The sequence below is a fragment of the Pleurodeles waltl genome, chromosome 7 (assembly GCF_031143425.1).
Source record: "Pleurodeles waltl isolate 20211129_DDA chromosome 7, aPleWal1.hap1.20221129, whole genome shotgun sequence".
In the NCBI taxonomy this organism is placed as follows: Eukaryota; Metazoa; Chordata; class Amphibia; order Caudata; family Salamandridae; genus Pleurodeles; species Pleurodeles waltl.
Window position 1 is genome coordinate 598,056,272 of NC_090446.1, and position 21,560 is coordinate 598,077,831.

Below are 21,560 nucleotides of genomic sequence, written 5' to 3' on the forward strand. Positions count from 1 at the left end.
CTCCATGACATGCCACTCCACTCTACGCCCCTCCACTCAAAGATACTCTGCAACACGCCACACAACTTGACTCAATGTCACTCCAATCTATGCCACTCACTCCACAACACAACATGCCTCTCATCTCTCTGCCCCTCCACCCCACACTACTTACCCCACTCCACTCTATCACACTCCACTCAAGCTAACCCACTCCTCTCCAAGTCCACTTCACTAGAATCCACCCCAATCTACTTGCCTTCAATCTACCCACCTCCACCCAGTATACCCCTCCCCACCCAAACCCACCTTAATCTACCCACCCCACCCCAATCTACCCCACACCACTTCAAACTACCCAACTTCAATCTTTCCCACTCCAACCCAATCGTCCCCACCCTAACTCAATCTACCCCACTCCAAACCAATCTATCCCACTCCAACCCAATATACACCAATCCAATCCACTACAATCCAATCTACCCCACTCCACTACAATCTATCTCACTCACATCTACCCCATACCACTCAAATCTATCCCACTTTATGCCAATTTACTCCACTCCAGTCCAGTCCAGTCCACTCCTATCTCACCCAGTCAACCCCACCCCACTCCACTCTATCCCACTCCACCCCAATCTACTGTACTCCACTCATATCTACCCGACTCTGCTCCTATCTACCCTAGTCTGCCCCACTCAACTCCAATCCACTCTAGTCTATCCCAATACATCCCACCCCAGTGTACCCCAGTCCAATCTGCCTGAATCCACTCCAAGCTGCCCCACTCCAAACAACTCCACTCCAATGTACCCCAGTCCAATTTACCCCACTCTGTTCCAATTTACCCCACCCACTCCAAGTTCCACTGCAATCTATCCAACTCCTCCCCACTCTATTCCCTCCCACTCCACTCCAACCTACCACAGTCCACCACAAGGTATCCCACTCCAATCTATCACAATCTACCCCACTCCACTCCAATGTACCACACTCAACTCCAATCTACCGCACTCCACTACACCACACTCCATGCTACCCAAGACCACCCACTCAACTCCAATCTACCCCACTCGATTCTACCACACTCCATTCCAATCTAACCCACTCCACCCCAAACCACCCAACTCCAGTTAACACTACCCCCTTCACCCCAATCTAACCTACTACAATCTACTCCACCCACTCTACCCCACCCCAAACTACCCATAGCTACTCCACTACAATCCACTCCAGTTTAATCTACACCACTTCGCCACATGTCACTGCAATCTACCCCACCTCACTCCCCCCACTCCAGTCCAACCCACGCCACTCCAGTCTACCCCACTCCACTCCAAACTACCTCACTCAAACTACCCCACTCCAATCATCCCTCTCCAATCTACCCCACTCCAATCCAATTTACCCTACACTAATCCACCCAATGTACCCCGCCCTAATCTACCCCACCACGCTACACTCCAGTCAACCCGTCTCTAATCAAGTCTTCCCCAATCTATCTCCCTCCACTCCACTCCAAACTGTCCAACTCCATTCTGCCCCATTCCATTCTAACCTACCCATCCCAATCCACTTAATCTACCCTACTCCTCTCAACCCCAATCTACCATACTCCTTTCCACTCCACCCAATCCATCCCATTCCATCGACCTACTCCAATCCACCCAATGTACCCCACTCCACTCTACCCCAGTCTGCCACACTCTATTCTACTCTACCCAATCTACTTCACTCCACTTCACTGTAAATTACTAAAAGCCACTCATATCTACCCCACTCTATTCCAATCTAACTCACTCCACCCCAATCCAATCTACCCTACCCCTACGCCCAAAACTACCCAACTCCAATCTACCCCTTTCACCTGTCTCACTCTAATCTACCCTGCTCTGTTATACCCAAATCTACTCCACTCCATTCTACCCAATTCCACTCTAATCTACCTGGTCTAATCCACTGCAAACTACCCCACTCCTAACTATCTCACTCTAATCTACCCCACTCGATTCCAAACTATCCCACTTCACTGCAGTCTACCTCACCATAATCTACCAAATCTATCCTACTCCAATCTTCCCCAGTGCACTCTACTCCACTACACCTTATTCTACCCTTTTAACCCTAATCTACCCCTACTCTAATCTATTCCACTCTGATCTCCCTCACTCTGATCTACCCCACTCACATCTACGCCTCTCCAATCTACCTCACTCCAATCTATGCCAGTCCACTCCAATCTACTCCACTCCACCCCAGTCTACTCCACTACATCTCAATCTACCCTAATTCTATATACTCCACTCCGACACTCCGAAGTACCCCACTCCACTCTACCCCACTCTGCCCCACTTCACCCCAGTCCAATCTACTCCAGATCACTCTGATCTACCCCTCTCTCCCAATCTATCCCACTCAACTCCACCACACTCCACTCTACCCAAGTCTACCCCATTCCAGGCTAACTCACTCCACCCCAATCTACCCCACTCCACCCCAACCCCAATCTACTCCATTCCAATCTACTCTACCCCATTCTACTCCACTTCACCCAGAGACATTGTAAGGCATCGGCAAGGTGGACTCTTGCCCAGGGCCCCAGCCTTTCAGCAGGGCCCTGATAGAGCCAGCTCTACTGTGCAGAGTCTTGCCCTGATGACCTTGAATAATTTGCAAATGTGTTTTTTATATATCATTTTCCTTTAACGTATTGATGTAGGTCATGTGTGAGAGTCAGTTACAGATATTTTGCAGAGAAATGTTGTGTTTATGTATTATGCAACAGCCATTAAAAAGTTTCTTTTAGATCAAACAGGACCTCGCATACGAGAAATGTAACAGAGAATATTTGCAGTAAAATTAGTGAGCTGCTGTTTTGTTACAATACTGAAAGCACACGTCGCTATCCCTGAATATTAGATGTGAACATAATTAGTATTCTGATGAGTGTGCCTGTGCACTGTCAATGACCTGGCCAAAAAGGGCATGAAAGAGCTGAAACTGGATCATAAATTCGAATCTGATCGAAACAGCGGGCCCAAAAACACATCTGTCACAGGGCCCCCAAACTCCTTCATATTTCCCCGACTCCACCCCACCCCACTGTAATCTACCCCACTCCACTCTGCCCAGCCCAACTCTACCCCACTCCAATCTATCCCACTCCAATCTATCCCATGCTACCCATCTCCAGTCCTGTCTTCCTCGCTCCAAACACCCACCTTCAATCTACCCCACTTTATTCCAATCTACCCAACTCTAATCCACCCAATCTATCCCACTCCACCCTAATCTGTCACACTACACTCAACTGTTCCCCCATCATTCTCACTCCACCCTAATCTTGACTCCACGTCAATCTATCCAATTCCACTCTACCCAAATCTACCCCACTCCAATCTACCCATTCCAATCTACCCAACTCCAGTTCACTCAATCTACCCCCACTCCACTCTACCCCAATTTACCACACTCCATTCTACTCTTCCCAATCTACCCCCTTCACTTCGCACTACCACACGTCACTCAAATGTACCCCACTCCAGCTAAATCTAACTCACTTCACCCAAATTCACCCCACATCACCCCACTCCACCCCAAACTAACGTACTCTAATCTACCCCACATAATCTACCTACTACAATTTACCCCAATCTACTCCATTCCAATCTACTTCACTCCACTCCATTCTACCCCACCTTAACCCAATTTACCCCACTTCAATCTATCACTCTTCAATCTATCCCACCACATCACAACCTTCCCTACACCATCCCAATTTACCCCCCACTACTCTATCTAACTCCCCTCCAACCTCCTCCACTGCAGCCTACCCTACTCCACCATAGTTTATCCCCACTCCTCTCCAATCTCCCCCAAACTAATCTATCCCAATCCCTTTTACCCCAAACCACTGCACTCCACTCTTCTCCAGCCTACCTCACTCCGCTCAAATCTATCCCAATATATCACATTCGAGTCAACCCTACTCCACTCCAATCTACCCCACTCTAATCTACCCCAATCTACTCCACCCCAATTGACCCCACTCCACCCCAATTCAATCCGATCTACCACACTAATCTACTCATCTCCCTACTCCAATCTACCCCACTCCACCCCACTCCATTCTAACCCGCTCTACTCTAACCCAATCTACCCTATTCCACTTTACCCCAGTCTACCCCACTCCAATCTACCCAACCCCACACCACTCCGCACCACTAACTTTTAGCCATTCTGAACAGCACTCACACTTTTGTACAACACGGCTAAAACACAATTGCGTAGGAGAGATGTATTGTCTTTGTCCATGCTTGTTTTAGTTTAACATTGCGCATCCAGCTACTAGATGGCCTCTTTCTCTCTCTCTTTCCTGCTTTACAACAATAGTTCATATTTGTCTTTAATTATTGGTGCGTTAGATTACAGCCTGGGTGACAGGCAGAACCACATGAAATCTCAGCTCGTTTTAGGTGCGAGGCTCCACGAGAAACTCGACCTGAACTTGGGGTAGACATCTGGCTCGAGTCTGCTCCAACTTTCAGTGTCTTGCCCACCTCTAGGGGTGACTAAAGAAGAGGGAGAGGCCAGGTTTGAAACAGGAGTAGCACATCATACTACATAGCCTGCTATAACATACTTTATGTTTCAGGATTCCTTTTCCCGGAGGCTTGAGAACAGGAGAAGAACATCGAGTCAGGACACAGACAACATCAGGTGAGCTGGTGGGTAGGAGCCATCATAGGAAAGGTGTGAAAAACTAAGGGCAGGTCTTTGAGGTCAGTCGCCCCCTATAGTGTTGTACAGCTGCACCATGAGATGGCGCTGTGCTGTGTAGCTGCTACCATGGTTTTGTGCATGGTAATAGTCGAAGTAAGTTGGTGGAGTACGATTAGAGCCATAGAATGGTGTAGCTTGGTTGGGCCAGTTGTTAATTTGTAAAAACAAAATAAGTGTAGGGGCCCAAAGTCTTTCTTACACCCTTGAAACACCCCCTCTGCTCCCCGCCCCCCTTGACCCTCCCCTCCCAGGACTGCTAAATGCCAGACATACGCATACGGAGTAAAACGGCTGCCTAGTTTTGATTTCATCTCATGCCTCTTTCTTCCACCAGCCTACACCTCCTCTTGGTTTAGGTCATTTTTGCAGTGTTTTTCTTTTACTTTCTTCCTTTGTCACTGTTTTCCAGTCTTTCTATAACTCTTTTGTTCTCCTTTTTTTATCTTTTCTGTTTTGCACTGTGGCAAAGTCTGATGATGAAAAATAAGCGCCAGAGCCAAAAATGAGTGCCATTGACGATCACCAGAAACCACCAGCACAAATTAAGCCCTGAAAGTAAATGAGTTCCATTTACTATATGCAAATGTATCATCTGTGAAAATTCTAAAAATCTGGTAAGGCTCAAGCCTTGATGTTGCATGCATGAGTGTAAACGAGTTTGCCTTTGGTGCGACTTTGGTGCAACATCAAGGCATTAGTGGCAACTAGGTAGTCGGCTAGGGCACCAAAAAACGGAGGCACCAGTTTGACTTTGGAATCACAAAAGGGCACTTTACCTATGGTAGTAAGAAAAGTAATGAAGCTGCCCCGCCTTTTGGAGTCCATCCTTTGTGTACATTTCAGTGCGTTTTATTGGAGGTCTTTGGCTGAAGCCTAAGTGATGTCACCAGAATAAAGACACAGAGGCCTTTCTCTCTGTCAGCAGCTAAACAAGCCAGAATTAGTGGCATTTGCCCTTTAAGGTAAATAATTTATGAGCTAAATAGAGTGGTTTGGTTGTGCAAAATTATTTAGCAGTATACTGACAGTCCTTTACTTTAGCCAAGGGCAAAAATTAAGAATAACAGACAACTTACTGTATGGGTTTTGTTGGTGAAACGCAATAGACACATTTTCTCTTTGTCTCCACCTCTGTTTTCCTTGGCAATAGAATCCATGGTGACAGGACTTAAATAAAATACTCAATTAGTGTCACACCACGTGGTTCTCTCCTTTTGCGCTTCTTCCAATTGGATGAAAGACACAAAGCTTGTTTCTTGGTTGATGGATATTTGTGGAAGATTTGGCTGTGTCCTGTTGTGTGGGACCGCGCCGCTGCCGTTTTATTTAACTAAATACATAAGACAAAAACAACAGAGTAGCAGCAGCAAATAACAGAATAGATATTGTCTGTATACAAAAGCCAGTATTTTGCCTCTGAATTGATCCTCTGAGAATGAGGAGGTCCGAGTGCCTCATTTCTGAAAAACATAAGTGAGGGGGCTCAAGGTTTTTTTAGAGGTCCCCCAAAGGGACTTGCGGATATCAGATCCGCTGAACCCCAAGGCTCCCTCATCTTGATTCCAACTCTTGCCTCTTTCTTCGTCGACCCAGCACCTCAGGTCTGTTTAGCTTCTTCTTGCAGGTTCTTTTCCATCACTCCTTTGTCCCTTCCTCACTGTTTTCCTCTCTTTCTCCCGCTCCTGTCCTCCTCCGCTTACTCTTGGTCAAAGTCCGATGAAGAACAATGAATCCCAGTAACCAAAAGTAAGTGCAGGCCCCCAGAAACCACTGGCACAAACGAAGCACCGTCTGCACTGAATGCAAAGTTTCATGTTTTTTACTGGTGAATTGTCTACTATACTCCAAGCTCAGCTGTCTTCAGAGAGAATACCGTGGCCAAAGGTAGCCCTAATGGTTTCAAAGTTCAGCGTCCCAACGTTATTTTTGTTTCCATTTGTCTCAATTTCAGTCCCATTTGCCTCCGAGTTCATTTTGATGTGCAGCCCGAGCCACATGTGCATGATAGGCTTTAAAAAAGTGGTTCTAGTCGCATTTTTTGTATTTCCACCCTTGCTAACATCACCATTCAGTGCTCTGTGGAAATGGGAGGGTTAAATGCAGAAACAGAGGTACATGTTTTCTATGATTTCTGAATTTAACAGTTGACTTTAGGGTGATTTCAGTTTTTTTATTCTCATTTTTCAGTTAAAAGGAACATCTGATAGCATTGTTCAGCGGCAATGAGACAAAACCAATCAGTGGTGACGTGTTTAATTGGATTGTACCACAGAATAGTGTTAGAGAACTGACCACGAAAAAAAATAGTTTTCTTCAAATTTGAATTTTATCATGCTGTGTGACGTGAGGTACATTGTTGGAATCTGTGACATACAGTACCTTTGTATTACACAAATAAATACCTTTTTGAGGAAAATGTTGTTAATTGCTAATGAGTAGGGTCGGACTGGCCAAAAGGACAACAAGGCAGTGCCAGAAGGGCTGGTCTGGCAGATCAGTGTATGCGTGGAGGGCTGTCCGGGTCTCCATTTCATGGGCTGTTGAGCGGTTTTTCCCTGAATTTACCTCACACGTTGCCTAATTAGCAGTTCTAAACTCCATGTTAAAACACAGGCTAGATATTGAGCACAGCGATAAAAGATTCCAATAGAATAATAATTTTCTTTAATCTTATCAAAAAGGCAGTACATTTCGTTTGCCAGTTTGTTTGCAACTCGCTTATTACAATTGACAAGTGCCAGATGGTTTTTTCTGCAAAGGAGTGCTTGCCCTGGCCCTGTGCACTGGGCGCCACTCGCCTTCCACCCCGGTTTGCAAGGGAGGCTGTGTGTTCCCCTTCCTACACACCGGCGTCTTCTCATTCTCACGTCCCTGCCCCCGGTGAAGCTAGGCGTGTACACTTGCTTCATTTCTCTGATGAGCTCAAAGGAAGCATTTGTCGTGAATTAAGCGAAAAAGAGCGAATACGTTAAACTTGTAAGACTACAATACCACAATTAAAGCTGCTGGATTTATGGGATTCTGCTACCATGGTGTTTTCCGCATACTCTTGTATTTAATGCTGCGCATCAAATACAGGTTTATGCCAAAACAAATCCACCATCTAACGCATGATTAGCTGATTTCCACATCGAAACTATTTCTAGCTCTTTCGATCTAAAGTTACTTTAAAAAACGGACACATGCTGTACCACACAGTGGCTGACAATCTGGAAAATGCTACTGGGGGCCTTTTAGTTGCCGTGTATTGTATTCAGGTGTCACACTGGTAGTAATGAGGTGAAACATATGCACAGGCAGTATTAAATTGTTTTAATTTCAAATTAATATTGCCACACAATGTGCCATATTTGGCTACAGGATTTGGCTTTTGTTGCCACATAATTTAGTCCCTGGAACATACCCTGGTCTTTCTTTGCCACATCATTTTAGTTGCCTTGGCCATAATGTAGCCTATTGTCAAGGGAGAAATGTATAAATAAACCCGGAATTGCTTAGCCTCAGTTGAGTGAGACACTCAAGAAATGAGTCGAAAACTAGGTCATTAGAGCTCTGGCACCAATAGGATTGACAGCAGATGTCATTCTAGTGACAATCGTAATAATAATGGTAGTGTGGTATAAATGGGCAGGGTAAGAGTTGGGTTGTCATTGTAAAAAAGTGGTGAGGTAGGGTGCAGTCTGGTTTCTAGAGCAAAATGTTTAAGGACAAAGTCTCTCAGAATGTCTTGCCTTGGAGTTGTGCCATATGTGGGGGCATATTTATGAGCCTTGCATCACGTTTGCACCATGCAAAGTGGTACATGCATGACCCAAGGCTCTGAGCCAGATTCATGAAGCCACGCAAAGCCACATTGCATGACTTTGAGTGGCCTCATAAATCTTCAGTAAAGCAACGCAACGGAAATCGCTGTGTCGCCTTACTCTGCTCAAGGGAGGCGCTCCATGAGTATTGTCGTGTGGGTTCCCACCCAACTCCCATGGGTTTTGACGCATTCCCAGATTTAAAAGGGCCTGTAATCCTGGGAAAGCGTCAAAATCTTACGCCTCCACAGGGCAGCCGTAACAAGGAGAAATATCTTTATTTTGTCTCATTTTTTAGGTCAAGCCTAGGCAGTGGTTATGCTCTGTCTTGGAAAACATGGTGTATCTCTCTCTGTGGGCTTTCTGCACGCCCATCGTTTCTCATTAGTTCCTTGTAGTGCCCTTTGTTCAATCTTGCATTTCTATGGTCCCTTTGTTGTCATTATCTCGCCTTTTGGTGTTTCGTTCCCTCCCAGTGAGGCTGCCCCTGTTACATGTGGTCTTAATTGTTTGTTTATTTATCGTTTGTCTGATGCACAGTTTTTTTTACTTTTATTAATGTTCATCATTGTGGTCCCAACTCCCACTTCATAGCTTGTGCTGTTTTGCCAGGATTCCGGGGAGCGCATGAGGCATTGCAGCCCTTCCCACTTCTCCTTGTGATTCTTTCAAACTCGACCTGAAGATATTGGAGCACTTAACATGATTTTTTTCACAGGGCGATTAGGTTTTTTGCTCAATTCATATGTTTTTGAGCCAATGCGGACACTTGAACCTGGCCGCCCTTGCAATTTAACAATGCTTGGCACTTACAAAGGAATTGAGCCACTTGGCCTGTACCCTATCATAATATATGTCACTTCATCTGATAGCAATGATTGTCGAGGAATGTAGTGGCTACGGGATCCCTCGTCACGCTCCGGAGCAGTCCCAGACTCTACCTTGTTTTAATGTACTTCGACCACTGTCGAGGCTACACTAGTGGAGTGCATAAATCAAAGAAAGGCAGAAAGCTCTCAAGTTAAAATATATTTGAATGTTTGGTACTCATTTTAAAGCGTTGCCCAGTCTTTCTGTTTATTTTACTAGTTTTCAATATGTCAGTGTAAGCCTGAGTGAAGACACGTTTTAAACCCCTTGTATTTCCTTAAGAAGATAAGTAATTGGTTTGCGCAAGGAGCCCCGTCTCCATTGTGAATCATGTGTTTTGGGAGAGTAGAAACCCTGAAGTGGAAATGGCTTACACCAGCTCATCACAGGACATCATGGCCGTGGGCCGTAGTACCTCTGGAGTGTCCATGGACATCATCCATTCTCTTAGTGACATAGAGAGGCTGGAGGGCGTGTACGCACAGATGTGCACAGAAGAGGTATTCACTTCTGCGTTGCTGTCCGATTACTGAGAGATGACGTCTCTGTTTATCTTATTGTCGACCTTCTACTCTAAATGAAATTGTACCATTGAGGTTTGAAAATGCTTTTTGTAAATTTCTCTGTTGCTCCTCCTAAACTCCATATAATGCATCCTAGTGGTTTAGCAGTGCCTCCAATGTATCGCTTCACTGTCTCTCCTCGATATTTCTATATGTTCTTGGGTAATTTAACAGAGGTATCTACAGCGGGCTGCTTCTTTGTCACTCTTAGGTGGATGCCATATAATAAGTAATACTTCCTACCCCAAAAGATAACAAGTACCTGCGAATGTCGCTGCCATTTCTTCTCACGCTCTCTGCAACACCTATGTTATTGTGTACTGTGCACCCACCAGGTCCTCAAACCCCAGGAACGTCATATGCAAGTGGCTTAAACCATGAGCTTCAAAGGATGCTCAGGAACCCGATGCAAATAGGAGGTTTTGCCGACCTTGCCAGTGTTATAGACTGCTATGGAAATATTGCAACCAAACTAGGGACTCTATTGCTTTAGGTCTCATAAAGGGTATGGAAAGCACTACCAAGAAACAAGGAGAACCACCTGTTTGCTTCACAAGTCCACAATAGTTACACTGCAATTTGGAGACAAGTGTTTGATAATCCTAAACTTCACATATAAGAAATATGCATGCAGCGTAAACATGTCAGATACATCTGAATTCAAAGTCTGTAACTTCAGACATACAGCTCAATCCAAAATTTCTGCAACAGAAGCAGTGAGCTATCTACGTAAGAAAAAAGCTGTGACTGGCATGTTCCACAGCGTGCCTTGCAGCAATATTGGATCAACACAAACAATAAATACAAAATGTACATGTAACTACTGTAAAACAGAAACAACAGAAAAAGTCCCAAAGGCGAGACCTATTGGCTTTGCCAATGCTTTTCCTCTTTTTATGTGTACTGCAGATGCAGCACACATAGAAAGAGGAAAACGCCTCTATGGATTGTTTCTGTGCAGGAAGGCGCCCCTTCCTGCACTTAAACAATCCTGCCAACAACACAGGCACCCTTGCAACATTATCGATGGGCTGCAGAAACGGTGCCAGCGCGGTGGGGAAAAACAGGAATCGCATAGATACAGTGCATTCCCGCCCCTTCACTTTAAGGCAGGGCAGCTCAGTAAGGTGACTTGGTGTGCTTCCCTATGCCAAAAAACCACAAATGAGGGCCTTAGCTGTTGGTAACAATGAGGAGGGTTTTTTAATATTGCACTTGTGACCTCAGTTTAACAATTTCATAGTCCAGCAAATAGCATTATTGTTACACAACTGGACACTTATGGATTGTGGGAATGTGGGCCATTACAAGATTGTCCTTGAGAAACTGGAATGGCATAGGGAGTCAGTGTTTCAGCACTAATCTTGCAGGTTACTTTCCACACGTGCTGTTTTTCACCTGGACATTTTAGCTGCTTTGGCCTTGTAATGAGGGTCAGAATGTTGACCTTAAAAGGACAAAGGCGGAGTTGCCCGCCTCGGATTTGAACCTGTGACCTACTAGTTACAATAATTTCTTAGCAGCAAATGCTTAAGTCAATGATGCATTTCATTGACACGAAGACGGGTGCGTTGGCAGGATTTTTAATGTGGTTGTAGATTTTTTGGCAGGATTCGAGGCCTCGTTATTGGATTGTTCTGAGGCGCTTTTCCAGAACATTCCACTCTGCAGGCTGCGAGGTCAGGTGCGCTCCAGGGCGCTTGACTTGTCTTTCCTCTGGTGGTGCCAGAGTTTGCTGCTTCTGGTGGATTGTGAGTATTGTCTAAAACCTGTTGTTCCAGAGTATCAAGGAGAGGAAAGGGCACAACTCAGTGGTAGGTCGTGAGGGTTTTTCTGTTTCAGTTTATCTCAGTTTGTGGGTTATTCGGGACACAGTGAGTGTCACAGTGTTTACGTAGTGCAAAATGCCATTTATTTAGGATAGGATCGCCAGTTATACATAACATTATACATACTCAACTTCAAACTAACTTTTAAAACTCCACCCCTTTGAAACTTCTCCCCAGTCCTCCTTTTCACTCATTCCCTCAATTTGCCTCTGTTCACCCATATTCCACTTCAATTCACCCACACATCCCCCTTTTCCTTTCATCCCCTGCCTGCTTCGGACATCTCCCATGCTATCATCCTTCACCTGCTTCTTTCTCCCTCCTGGAAGGGTGACCAGGCCCGCGTCTGACTCTCTACCCTCTCCCATCTTCTGCCACACAAACCCTGTCAGCAACCTGCCCTAACTGGCATTCACCAAACACCCACACGATCCACACAGCACCCCCACCCTGAAACCTTTCCACATGTAGGGCGGGTGGGTGGCCAATCTTCCGACCACGCAATAGGCTGGCGCGGAAGAGGCCGGTCCATCCCACCTCACCCTATTTAACCCTTTGTCCAATTCCCAACCCTGCCACCCTAGCCCAATCCTGTCCCCTTGACGCCACTTCCCCTCCCAAAAGCTCCTGTGGAGGGACTAGACCGTGTCTGCTCTCCACGGGGCCCTCCAATGGCGAGTGGATAACTCAACTGAACACCAGATTGGGCCTGTGTTCACCCGAGTGTATGGGTGAGGAGACAGGTGATGGGTAATTTTGGGGAAGATTTAGAAAGAGTCACACAATGCACTGCTGAGTGCAAACCTGCTGCGTTGCATTGGACCAATGGCCAAAAATATTGCGAATCATCTTATTTACAATGGGTTGCATTCCGATGATATCATCGACCACATAAATGCTAATAAGGTCACGCGTGCATCATGCTGAATACAATTTAGTCCTTTACAACACAGAAAACATGAGTGAACATTTTTTAGGCTTACATGAGAACTGCAATCGAGGCACACTCCTGGTATAAATTTCTTTGCACAGATATCCACCTAAGGTTCAGTCACATAATAGGAATAATTTACCTGTATTATGGGAGGAGAGATCACTTGTCCATTGTTTGTGCTGAAGTGCGTTTTAAATTGTTGGAAATGATGGTCCGGGACGGCTGTCTTTTTACAAAATGTACAGCTTTTCATAAATTAGAAAAGTAGGGGCATGCCATGCCCCTTCGAATCCGCACTCTTCAACAACTTTTTATATGGTACCCTAGAAGTGTTTGCCCCCTTATGTCCACTGTACGTGCATAGCTGCAAAGTTGCCCATGCATGACATTCTGCACCAGGTCAGGTTTTTTTTATTTTGAATTGCGGGGCTCGTAATCCTGTTTGATGATGATGGCAATAAGCAAAACTACAGGTCCCAGAATTCAAAGAAAAAAACTGGCCTGGAACAGCACGTTAGGCATGGACCTCAGAAACCTGGCAGGGCTGTGTACACGTGTCACCTTGAGCTTCGACTTACGTGGTGCAGTGTCATTTAGAGGTGCACAGGCTTCAACTTTCAGCAAAAAAAGCCCAATTGTGCGAAAACGCTGATAGATTATCATTAATATGTCTTGCACAAGGGCTAATCTTCAGCAAAACTGACAGCCTGGGTCACCGAGAGATGAGCCTAAAGCTATGGGTGCTGCGTCAGGGTGGAAGTGGGCAAACCTTGAAAGGTGCAAGATGTCTACATTCAAGAAGGAGTGAGATTACTTTAGGTGAAGGAGAGGTGAGGCTGGCAGTGAATGAGAGAGCCCACGACGGCGCTGGGGAACAGGCGGCTGATGCCAGGAAGTGGTGAGATAGCAGGCGCAATCCTTCGGGTTTCAATTAATCTTTTGTAAGTGCGTGGTTTGATTATTTCTACTCTATTTTTGTTTTTCAGAGACAATGTAGTGAAACTTGTGGTTTATTATCAGCAGCTGAACTATGAACTCATTGAGGAGACCCCGGCCATGCAGGTGAGCCACTGAGACCCTGAAGCCATGTGCTGAATCTTCCCTCTCCATCCTCTGAACTCCAGATCCTGCTCTCTGTCCCTCACTCCCACAGCACACCCTGCACACACATACAAGCACACACCTCCTTACCGCAAGGGTACATCTCATCAACATGGCATCAAATATTTAAAACTTATTAAAAATGTTTCTTGCTATTAAATATTTTCATGAAGAAAAGACACACTCACCTTATCATAAATATTTAATCAATTTAAGCTTAATTGTTTCCTCTGTAGTCCACAGTTCATATTCCTTCCGTTGGTCTGGGGTTAGTCACCCTGTGTAAAAATGGCGTCTCTCTTCGCACATAGTTTTCAGAATGCAAGTTGAGTACAACGCTTCGTGATGACAGCAGTTGTGCCCGTATCACTCACCGCTTTCAATCGTGCTGAAGTAATTAATGTGACCCAATGCAATTGCACCATGCCGGATTGGAGGTTTGATATACTTAATTTAAATGTTGCAAGACTGTGGTTGTGTTTAGGCCTGTGTAGAGTTGTGGATGCAGGAGCCTTGAAACTTTGCAATTTTTAGGTCTTGTCTTTGAGAGAGCTTTAGCTGTTTCACCAGTCTACTGTTTTTTGAAAAACATTAATACATAATGCACATACTCAGAAGGGCTTTTGGTCAGCAGCTTTCACACATTGGACTGTTCAACAGTCATTCACATTTTGTTTCAGCCCACCACAACATGGGACAACAGGTCAGCCTACTTTACCCATTCTCTCCCTTCACTTTGTTTTACTACACAAAGCCTGTGCACATGTTTCACAACCACCTAAGAATAGTTCCTTTCTCCTCAGTGACAAAGATGGTTCAAAATGTGATTTTTATTTTTTTACCATTAAATACCAGAATACCTGATCCTCGGCTGCCCATTTAAATGGGGATTTATTTTCCATCTGCTTTTTTAAGTCGCCTTTATAAAGTGTTAAAGACCATTGTACACTGCAGCAGCCTGCACTTTAGTGCTTTGTTAGGTTGAGATTAATTCCTTCCTTGTACAAACAATAGACTCAAAAGTAATGTATGGAGCAATTGGAAGGTCTGTTATTTAAATAAATCACAATTAATGTAGTCATATTAGTATTGGTTTTTACATTGCAATTATATGGTAACTAAGTTATATGATGACATATTTTCTTTTTTACTTTTTGTGGCATACGATTACAATAAAAACATGTCCGAAATTGACCTTTATATCAGCCTGTCCAGGCACACTTGCTGGCTTTGCCAATGCTTAACTATGCCAGATTCACAAATGCCAATGCAGAAGCAGTTTAAGTAAGCATTAGCAATGGCAATAGGTCTGGTTTATAAATGAAAATATTTTTTCTGTCGTTGATGGATTTAGGCACTTGATTGGTCACTATGGGTGCACTATGGCACTTAGTTTGTGCAAATATATTTGTTCATCCATCCACTAACTTATTCTTGCATTCACCAACTTACACAACAACAATCAAACACAAACTCAACAATATATGCAAGGTAAATTAAAAGAATAAAAGTAGAAATAAGGAAACAGGCTGCTGCCTATACATGGAGGGCATATGCACATAATGACAAATACAATTAAGCATTGTAGTGGGTGGTCTTTTTTCAATGGCATTGTACATAATTGATCACTATTTTAATGTTCCAGCATGGCTGCCACAATTGAAACCAATGCGTTGGCCAACTTGGAATGATAAAACACTGATACACAATGTTCAATACCATTCCAGAAAGTTTTCCTGATTTAGAGGAGGAGGATGGGTAGGATGTGGAGCACTGCAGATAAAATGAGCAACACGCAAGCACCACTAACAGGGATGTTGTAGTAGTTTCTAAAACATAAAAAGAGGAGAAGAAAAGAAATAAGAAGGGGAACTATAAAAAGAGAACATGGAAAACTAAAGAACTGGCTCATCAGCCCTATAACTGAGGTGCACTTATTTTTAGGTGCATGGACACCTGTGTTAAGACAAAGGCTGTCACGCACATGGCAAGGAAGCCAATGACAGAGGTTGGCCGACTGATTTGCCCATGCATTTTGCTGCCACAGATAGAAGCAGACTACAAATGACAATCTTACAGACCAGTCGCAGATGGTTGAGCAAAAGTCACTAAAGGCTTATTGGTTTTAACAAATGAATTTTATAACAAAAAAATCAGGCCAACTGACTTAATCATAGATTTTCATTATAAACAGAGCAGATATATGACATCAAGAATACCTTTGCCCAGTGGACAAACCGGGTTTACAGCTTGATCACTGGCTTTTCACTAGAACCAACTCTGACCTACTTTATTGAGCTCAATCTTTCCAACAAGCCATCCACCGGGTATACTGTCATAAACCCACATATATGTACGAAATTACAGTTGTTTAAACAACATAAAATCGTCCTAAAACAGCCTGATAAGGATTGTCTAAGTGAAGATCTTCTATCCCCATGGTTTCTCTGAGTGGGACACCAAAAACACAACCCATGCCTACTACAATAATCTGTGAGAGTCCATGTAATAAAAAACCTGTGTACAGGCTTTAGCACAGTGAAATAAAACCACCCTTAGCACATGTTTTGCACAACAAATAAGTCGGGCCCTCTAGCTTTGTCATATCTTTTCATAGTGAACCAATCAACTCTGTTGAATCTGACATAACTTTTACCAATGAACCAATGTGACCTACAGTACTTATCAACTGATTAACACCATAACCCACAGCCCACTGAATTGAACATAAGATAGCAGCCATCATGCAAATAATTACAAACATGGGCAACATTACAGTTGGTAAAACAATATGCAAACCCTCTCAAAAAAGCCTAACGAGAATCTTCACAGTGAAAATATTCAAACCCAAGGGTTTGTCAGAGTGCGTGACCAACACCAAAGCCCTTGCTTACTGTGGCATTCTTTGAGGTTATATGTCTACAGGCCATAGCACCTTGTGATCACAATCCTCTGTTAAATGCCTATTGACTTCAACAAATCTTTTTCACAATAAATAAGCCACTTCTACTGCCGTTGTCATACATGTTTATTACAAATTGAAAAGATCTAGGGGATTCAACATACTTTTTCCCAATGACCCAATCAGGAATATAGCATTGATCATTGGCTTGTCACCATAACCAACACAGGCGTACTGTACTGAGTGTAAGCTGTTCCACAAGGCAACCACGAGGCACACAGTCATACAATTACAAATGTGCAGAAAACTACAGCTAGAAGAACAAAATACTATGGGCCTCATGTACAAGGCCTGTGGCGTCGCCCTGCACCACCTGGAACAGGCAGAAATGCACCTGTATTTACAAGCTATGGTGCATTTCTGTCCTCTCCCCCTGTGCTAGTGCACTAATTGCTGCCTAGCACCAAAACAGGCGCTAACGCAGGCTGCACTGTGGGGATGACTGTTTTTTGTGCAGGAAGGGAAACCTTCCAGCACAAAAACAATCACAAATAGTGTTTTCCTCTTTCTATGTGTGCTGCAGAATGTGGCACACATAGAAAGAAGAACAACAGGGAGAAATATTAAGTGGCATAGGAATCTGTGCATTCCCAGACTTGTAAATCAGTGTGCGGCTAGGGCCTTGTAAATGAGGCTCTATGTCTAAGAGTACCTAACAAGGATTATCACACAGCCGATTGACTATTTCAAGCCTTGTTAAGGAGTGACAAACATCAAAACCCTTGTCTACTACGGCAATTTGTGAGATTCCATGTATAGGTCACCTCTTTATAGGACTTAATAAAGAGTGATAGCAATCCACCCTTAAATGCCTATTGACTTTCACATATGCTTTTCATAATAAATATGCCAGGCCTATGAAGTAACTTCTCATAATAAACAGACTCACGCCTACAGCCATGACCAATAACCAACTCAATCCTGCAGTGTTGAACATAAGCATCCCCTCAAGTCAAAGAGTTAAATACAAGCAATGTTTTTCTTTGGAAGCACATAACTTCAAGGAAACCAACAGCTGGCTGGGGCCTAAGCTCCTGTCTCAGTGGTACTTCTGAAAGCTCTTCTGTTGATCATGTAGGGTATGGCAACAGCTACACTGTAATGTCTGTCCCATAAAAATAGGACAAGAAAGGGGCCATAAATTGCAGTGGGAACTTTCACACTCCTGTGCATAGTTGGAAACATTAGTCTCTTAACATTTTTTGTCATCTCCTCACTCCATCTCACTTCCCTGGATGTCATCAGGAAGGACTTCCTGAAGCGGAAAATGACAACGATGCAGCTGAGACAGCATCAGTGTTTCATGGGAAACTCAAATCTCTTCAACCTAATGTCCCATCCAGCTGCATGAATGGATGAAGTTAAACGATGCCACCATCAAGCAAATTCAGGAAAATGCATGCATATTTTTGAAGTATGAAATTCCACAAATTAGTCAACTATGGGGGCGTAATTCAAACTTTGGACATTCCTAAATGTTTTGGAAGATCTAAACTAATGAAGAGCTGTAACAAAATTATTCCAAAAGGTTGGATTTTAGGGCAAAGATAACTGAGAAACATGATCACCTGCTAGGGAAAATATTCACATTTTTTAAATATGCTGCAAGTTTATTTCTAAAAATCAGTAGTGCAGCGAAGAAGCACGTTCATAGAGTGCAAAGAGATTGTCAGGTTTTATAAACAGGAGGTAAGTTCTTCTGGTAAGTAGGGATATAAATTATTTTGATTGCTTTGTGTCTTTGGCCACTAAGAATGTTTGTAAATGATCTATTGAAAATGGAGTGTGAGTTATACCACGATTGCACTCCTGCTCTCTCTTTTTTTAACTTCATGCCAGTACAGTCCTGTTCGAGCTCTCATACTCATTTCTGTCCCCTCCCAAATGCCATGAGCCCACCTTTGATTTTTTTCCCTCTTATTCCTCAGCTTGTGGATCTCGCCTCCAGCATCGGTGGTCTCGTGGGCCTCTGGATTGGGGTCTCTGTCTGTACTGTAGCCGAGTTTCTGGAGCTTTGCTTGAGCATCATCACCTTCAGTGTTCGCCAAGCCCTGTATCGCGAGGATGACTCCCCTCCGAACCCCTACACCATCTGCGATGCTGCCCTGCAGACTCCCGAGCTTAGTCGTTGCACGCCCAGCTCAGCTGTCTCCCAGACCCCAGCCCATGATGCCACACCTCTACTATGGTCACACCAACCTGAGAAGCATCAGCAGGGTTGTGAATTCAACCCGTACATGGTCGACGACTTCTGAAGCCAGGAAGGTGGCCCTTCTCCAGGACCAGTGCAGCAAATGTTCATGTCCCTGAGAGACTGGACAAGAAACTTCAAGTTTACAGATCTTGGAATTATTTGCTGAACCCTCCACTTTAATTTGGGCATCATTTGATTTTAACTGGGGTGTATGGATCTCGTCTGCATGGGTGATTCCAATCACTAATAGGTCTAGCCATTCTTTCAGTTATTGTCTTACGTTACTCCTAAATAATCTACTAAATACCCTGCTAAAATTAGATTGTAATACTGTATCTTTCCCCCGTTCCAAGCTGTAAAACTTGGACTAGTGCATTTTTTCATGGTGCAAGTTTTTCCAGGTTGAGCCTGGTGAAATTTATGTGGCAAAAAGTAAAATCACCAGGTATGTAAGATAATTTCACATAAGCTATGATTCTGATTCGGACGCATTCACCCTTTTGAGTCCTAATCAGAATGATTACCACCCTCAGAAAGAGCATGTGAGTCTTCCCTAGTTTCCGTCTCTGAGCATCCAAAAGTAGCCATCCCTGACCTCTAAACTGAGAATGCCTTACCTACAAATGACACTGACCCCACACTAGTGAACCTACCGGTCACCCGGCTCCACATAACTCACACAAAATGTTGTCAGATTTACAGTACGCCATTATCCATTGTTTATGTTCTTCCGGTTGGAGTTAGCATGACCCCATATTAAACGGCATCCTTCTTTATCGCGTATGATTTTCTAATGTAACAACACGCTTGCACGCTGTTGCGCACCTTCATGACATCTGTCTTTAGCAAATATACTGTATCACCCACCAGTTCCAGTGAGCGATATAGAAATGTGTTGACGTCATGAATAAGCGTCAACAGGAAGTGCAGATTGCTGTGATGAAATTTAGTTTGCTCTTATTAAATTTTGCAAGCGTGCCGTTGTGCGGAGCGCCTACCTGATAAGGCAGTTGTCTTTCTCCCAAAACTCACATTGAAAGTGGGTGATGCCAATGCAAGGGCAAGAGCGACAGCAAAAGAATGCCTTGTGGGAAGGTCATGAAATTCTGATACTTATATATTTTGAGTGTCTTCGTTTACTTTTGAAAATCATTACCAAAGTGTTAGAAGGAAATCTGTTAATAAAATAAGACAGATCAATTTGACAAAGTAATAAAGATTTAATCGATTTTCAGCTGGGAATGACAGGCAGTCTCAATATAGAGGCCTTGACTGAAGTTCAAAGTTCTAGTTCACAAGCAGTAGTATTTATACTGTAAAAACCACAAAAAACTACGGTTACAAATTCAGCATTGACTTAAGCAAGAACAAGCAGTACAGATAAGATAATAGGGGAGAGGTACCTCTTGAAAAGAGCACATGCACGATTATTGGTCACCTCATGGGTGGGTAAGTAACATTGACGTCATTCAGCATCTCTATCTTTCTGCACGACAAGTGATTATATGTTACATGATGCTCACGGTAGCCCTGCCCTGTGCAAACGCTTACCTGACTCTTACACAGTTCCCCTCACCAAGATATGAATGACTTGTGGTTTTTAGGATCCTTGCGCTAAGACAGAATACACCCTTTTGTTTGTGCTAAGTGAAGATTTTGAAAGTGACAGTTGGTGCAGCTCCAAAGAAAAACTCTCATTCTAATGTGGCTTGGGCCTCTTGTGTGTTTCAGCACAGCTAACTTAACAATGCAGCATGTGTATAAGTTTTCTAAGTAATGAGCGTTTGTTTGTCCTAAATATGACCTGCCTTTTCTATTTGAACCCACAATCTGTCTTTTTTAACATGTCATGTATTAAGCCTTTCACTACTTACATTGGTTTACAACTATCTCTAACCTACAATGTTTGTATTGGGGTTTGAGAACTTATGTTTGTTTGTATGTGATGTATGTGATGTGTTCCTATTCTTCCTACATCATTCCCCCCTCTAGTTGATTATTCAACTACTTTTCCTACCTTCCCATCTACTAATGAAACTAGGGGAATCACCACATACCCACTACTCTGTTCCTCCCAATTTAGCTGTCATCCTTTTGCAACATGCTATTATTACCTGAAAAATAAGACACATCAAGAGCAACAACACAATCAAAGGCAACAAGGCCTTGAATAACCCCGACATCCAGGATGGCACCCATTCGAGCCAGCCCTCGAACCACCCATCAGAGGCACCCCCCTCATCGAACATTTTCTTTTGTAGATCATGCAGTGTCTGAATGGCCTGAGTTAATGTCCCATTATCCGCATCATTGGCTGGCACATAAGTACAACAGGCCGATCCAATCTTCTTACACACCCCTCCTTCCATGGCCGTCATTAATTCAAGTATATACCTGTGTTGCATTACCATCAGCCTAAGGGCTCAGAGTTCTTCCTTGATAGCATTGAACCCATCTTCGGTTGCATTTATGGTCTTCATCAATTCAAAACGCGTGATCTGCAGCCAGCGTGCAGTTGCTTTCGCTTGAATAAATGTCAGGAT

The 21,560-nt window shown here is 43.8% G+C and overlaps 1 protein-coding gene across 1 annotated transcript in view; it reads left to right on the plus strand.

Moving 5' to 3' along the window:
- The window catches only part of LOC138247286 (amiloride-sensitive sodium channel subunit beta-like), a 139,124-nt gene extending 119,094 nt beyond the window's left edge, over window positions 1-20,030 (plus strand). Inside the window, exons 8-10 of the mRNA XM_069202001.1 lie at window positions 4,634-4,698; window positions 13,747-13,822; window positions 18,752-20,030. Of these exons, the coding sequence (XP_069058102.1) occupies window positions 4,634-4,698; window positions 13,747-13,822; window positions 18,752-19,078 (468 nt within the window). The 3' untranslated portion in view covers window positions 19,079-20,030. The remainder of the gene's footprint in view (window positions 1-4,633; window positions 4,699-13,746; window positions 13,823-18,751) is intronic.
- Window positions 20,031-21,560: the final 1,530 nt, after the last annotated feature.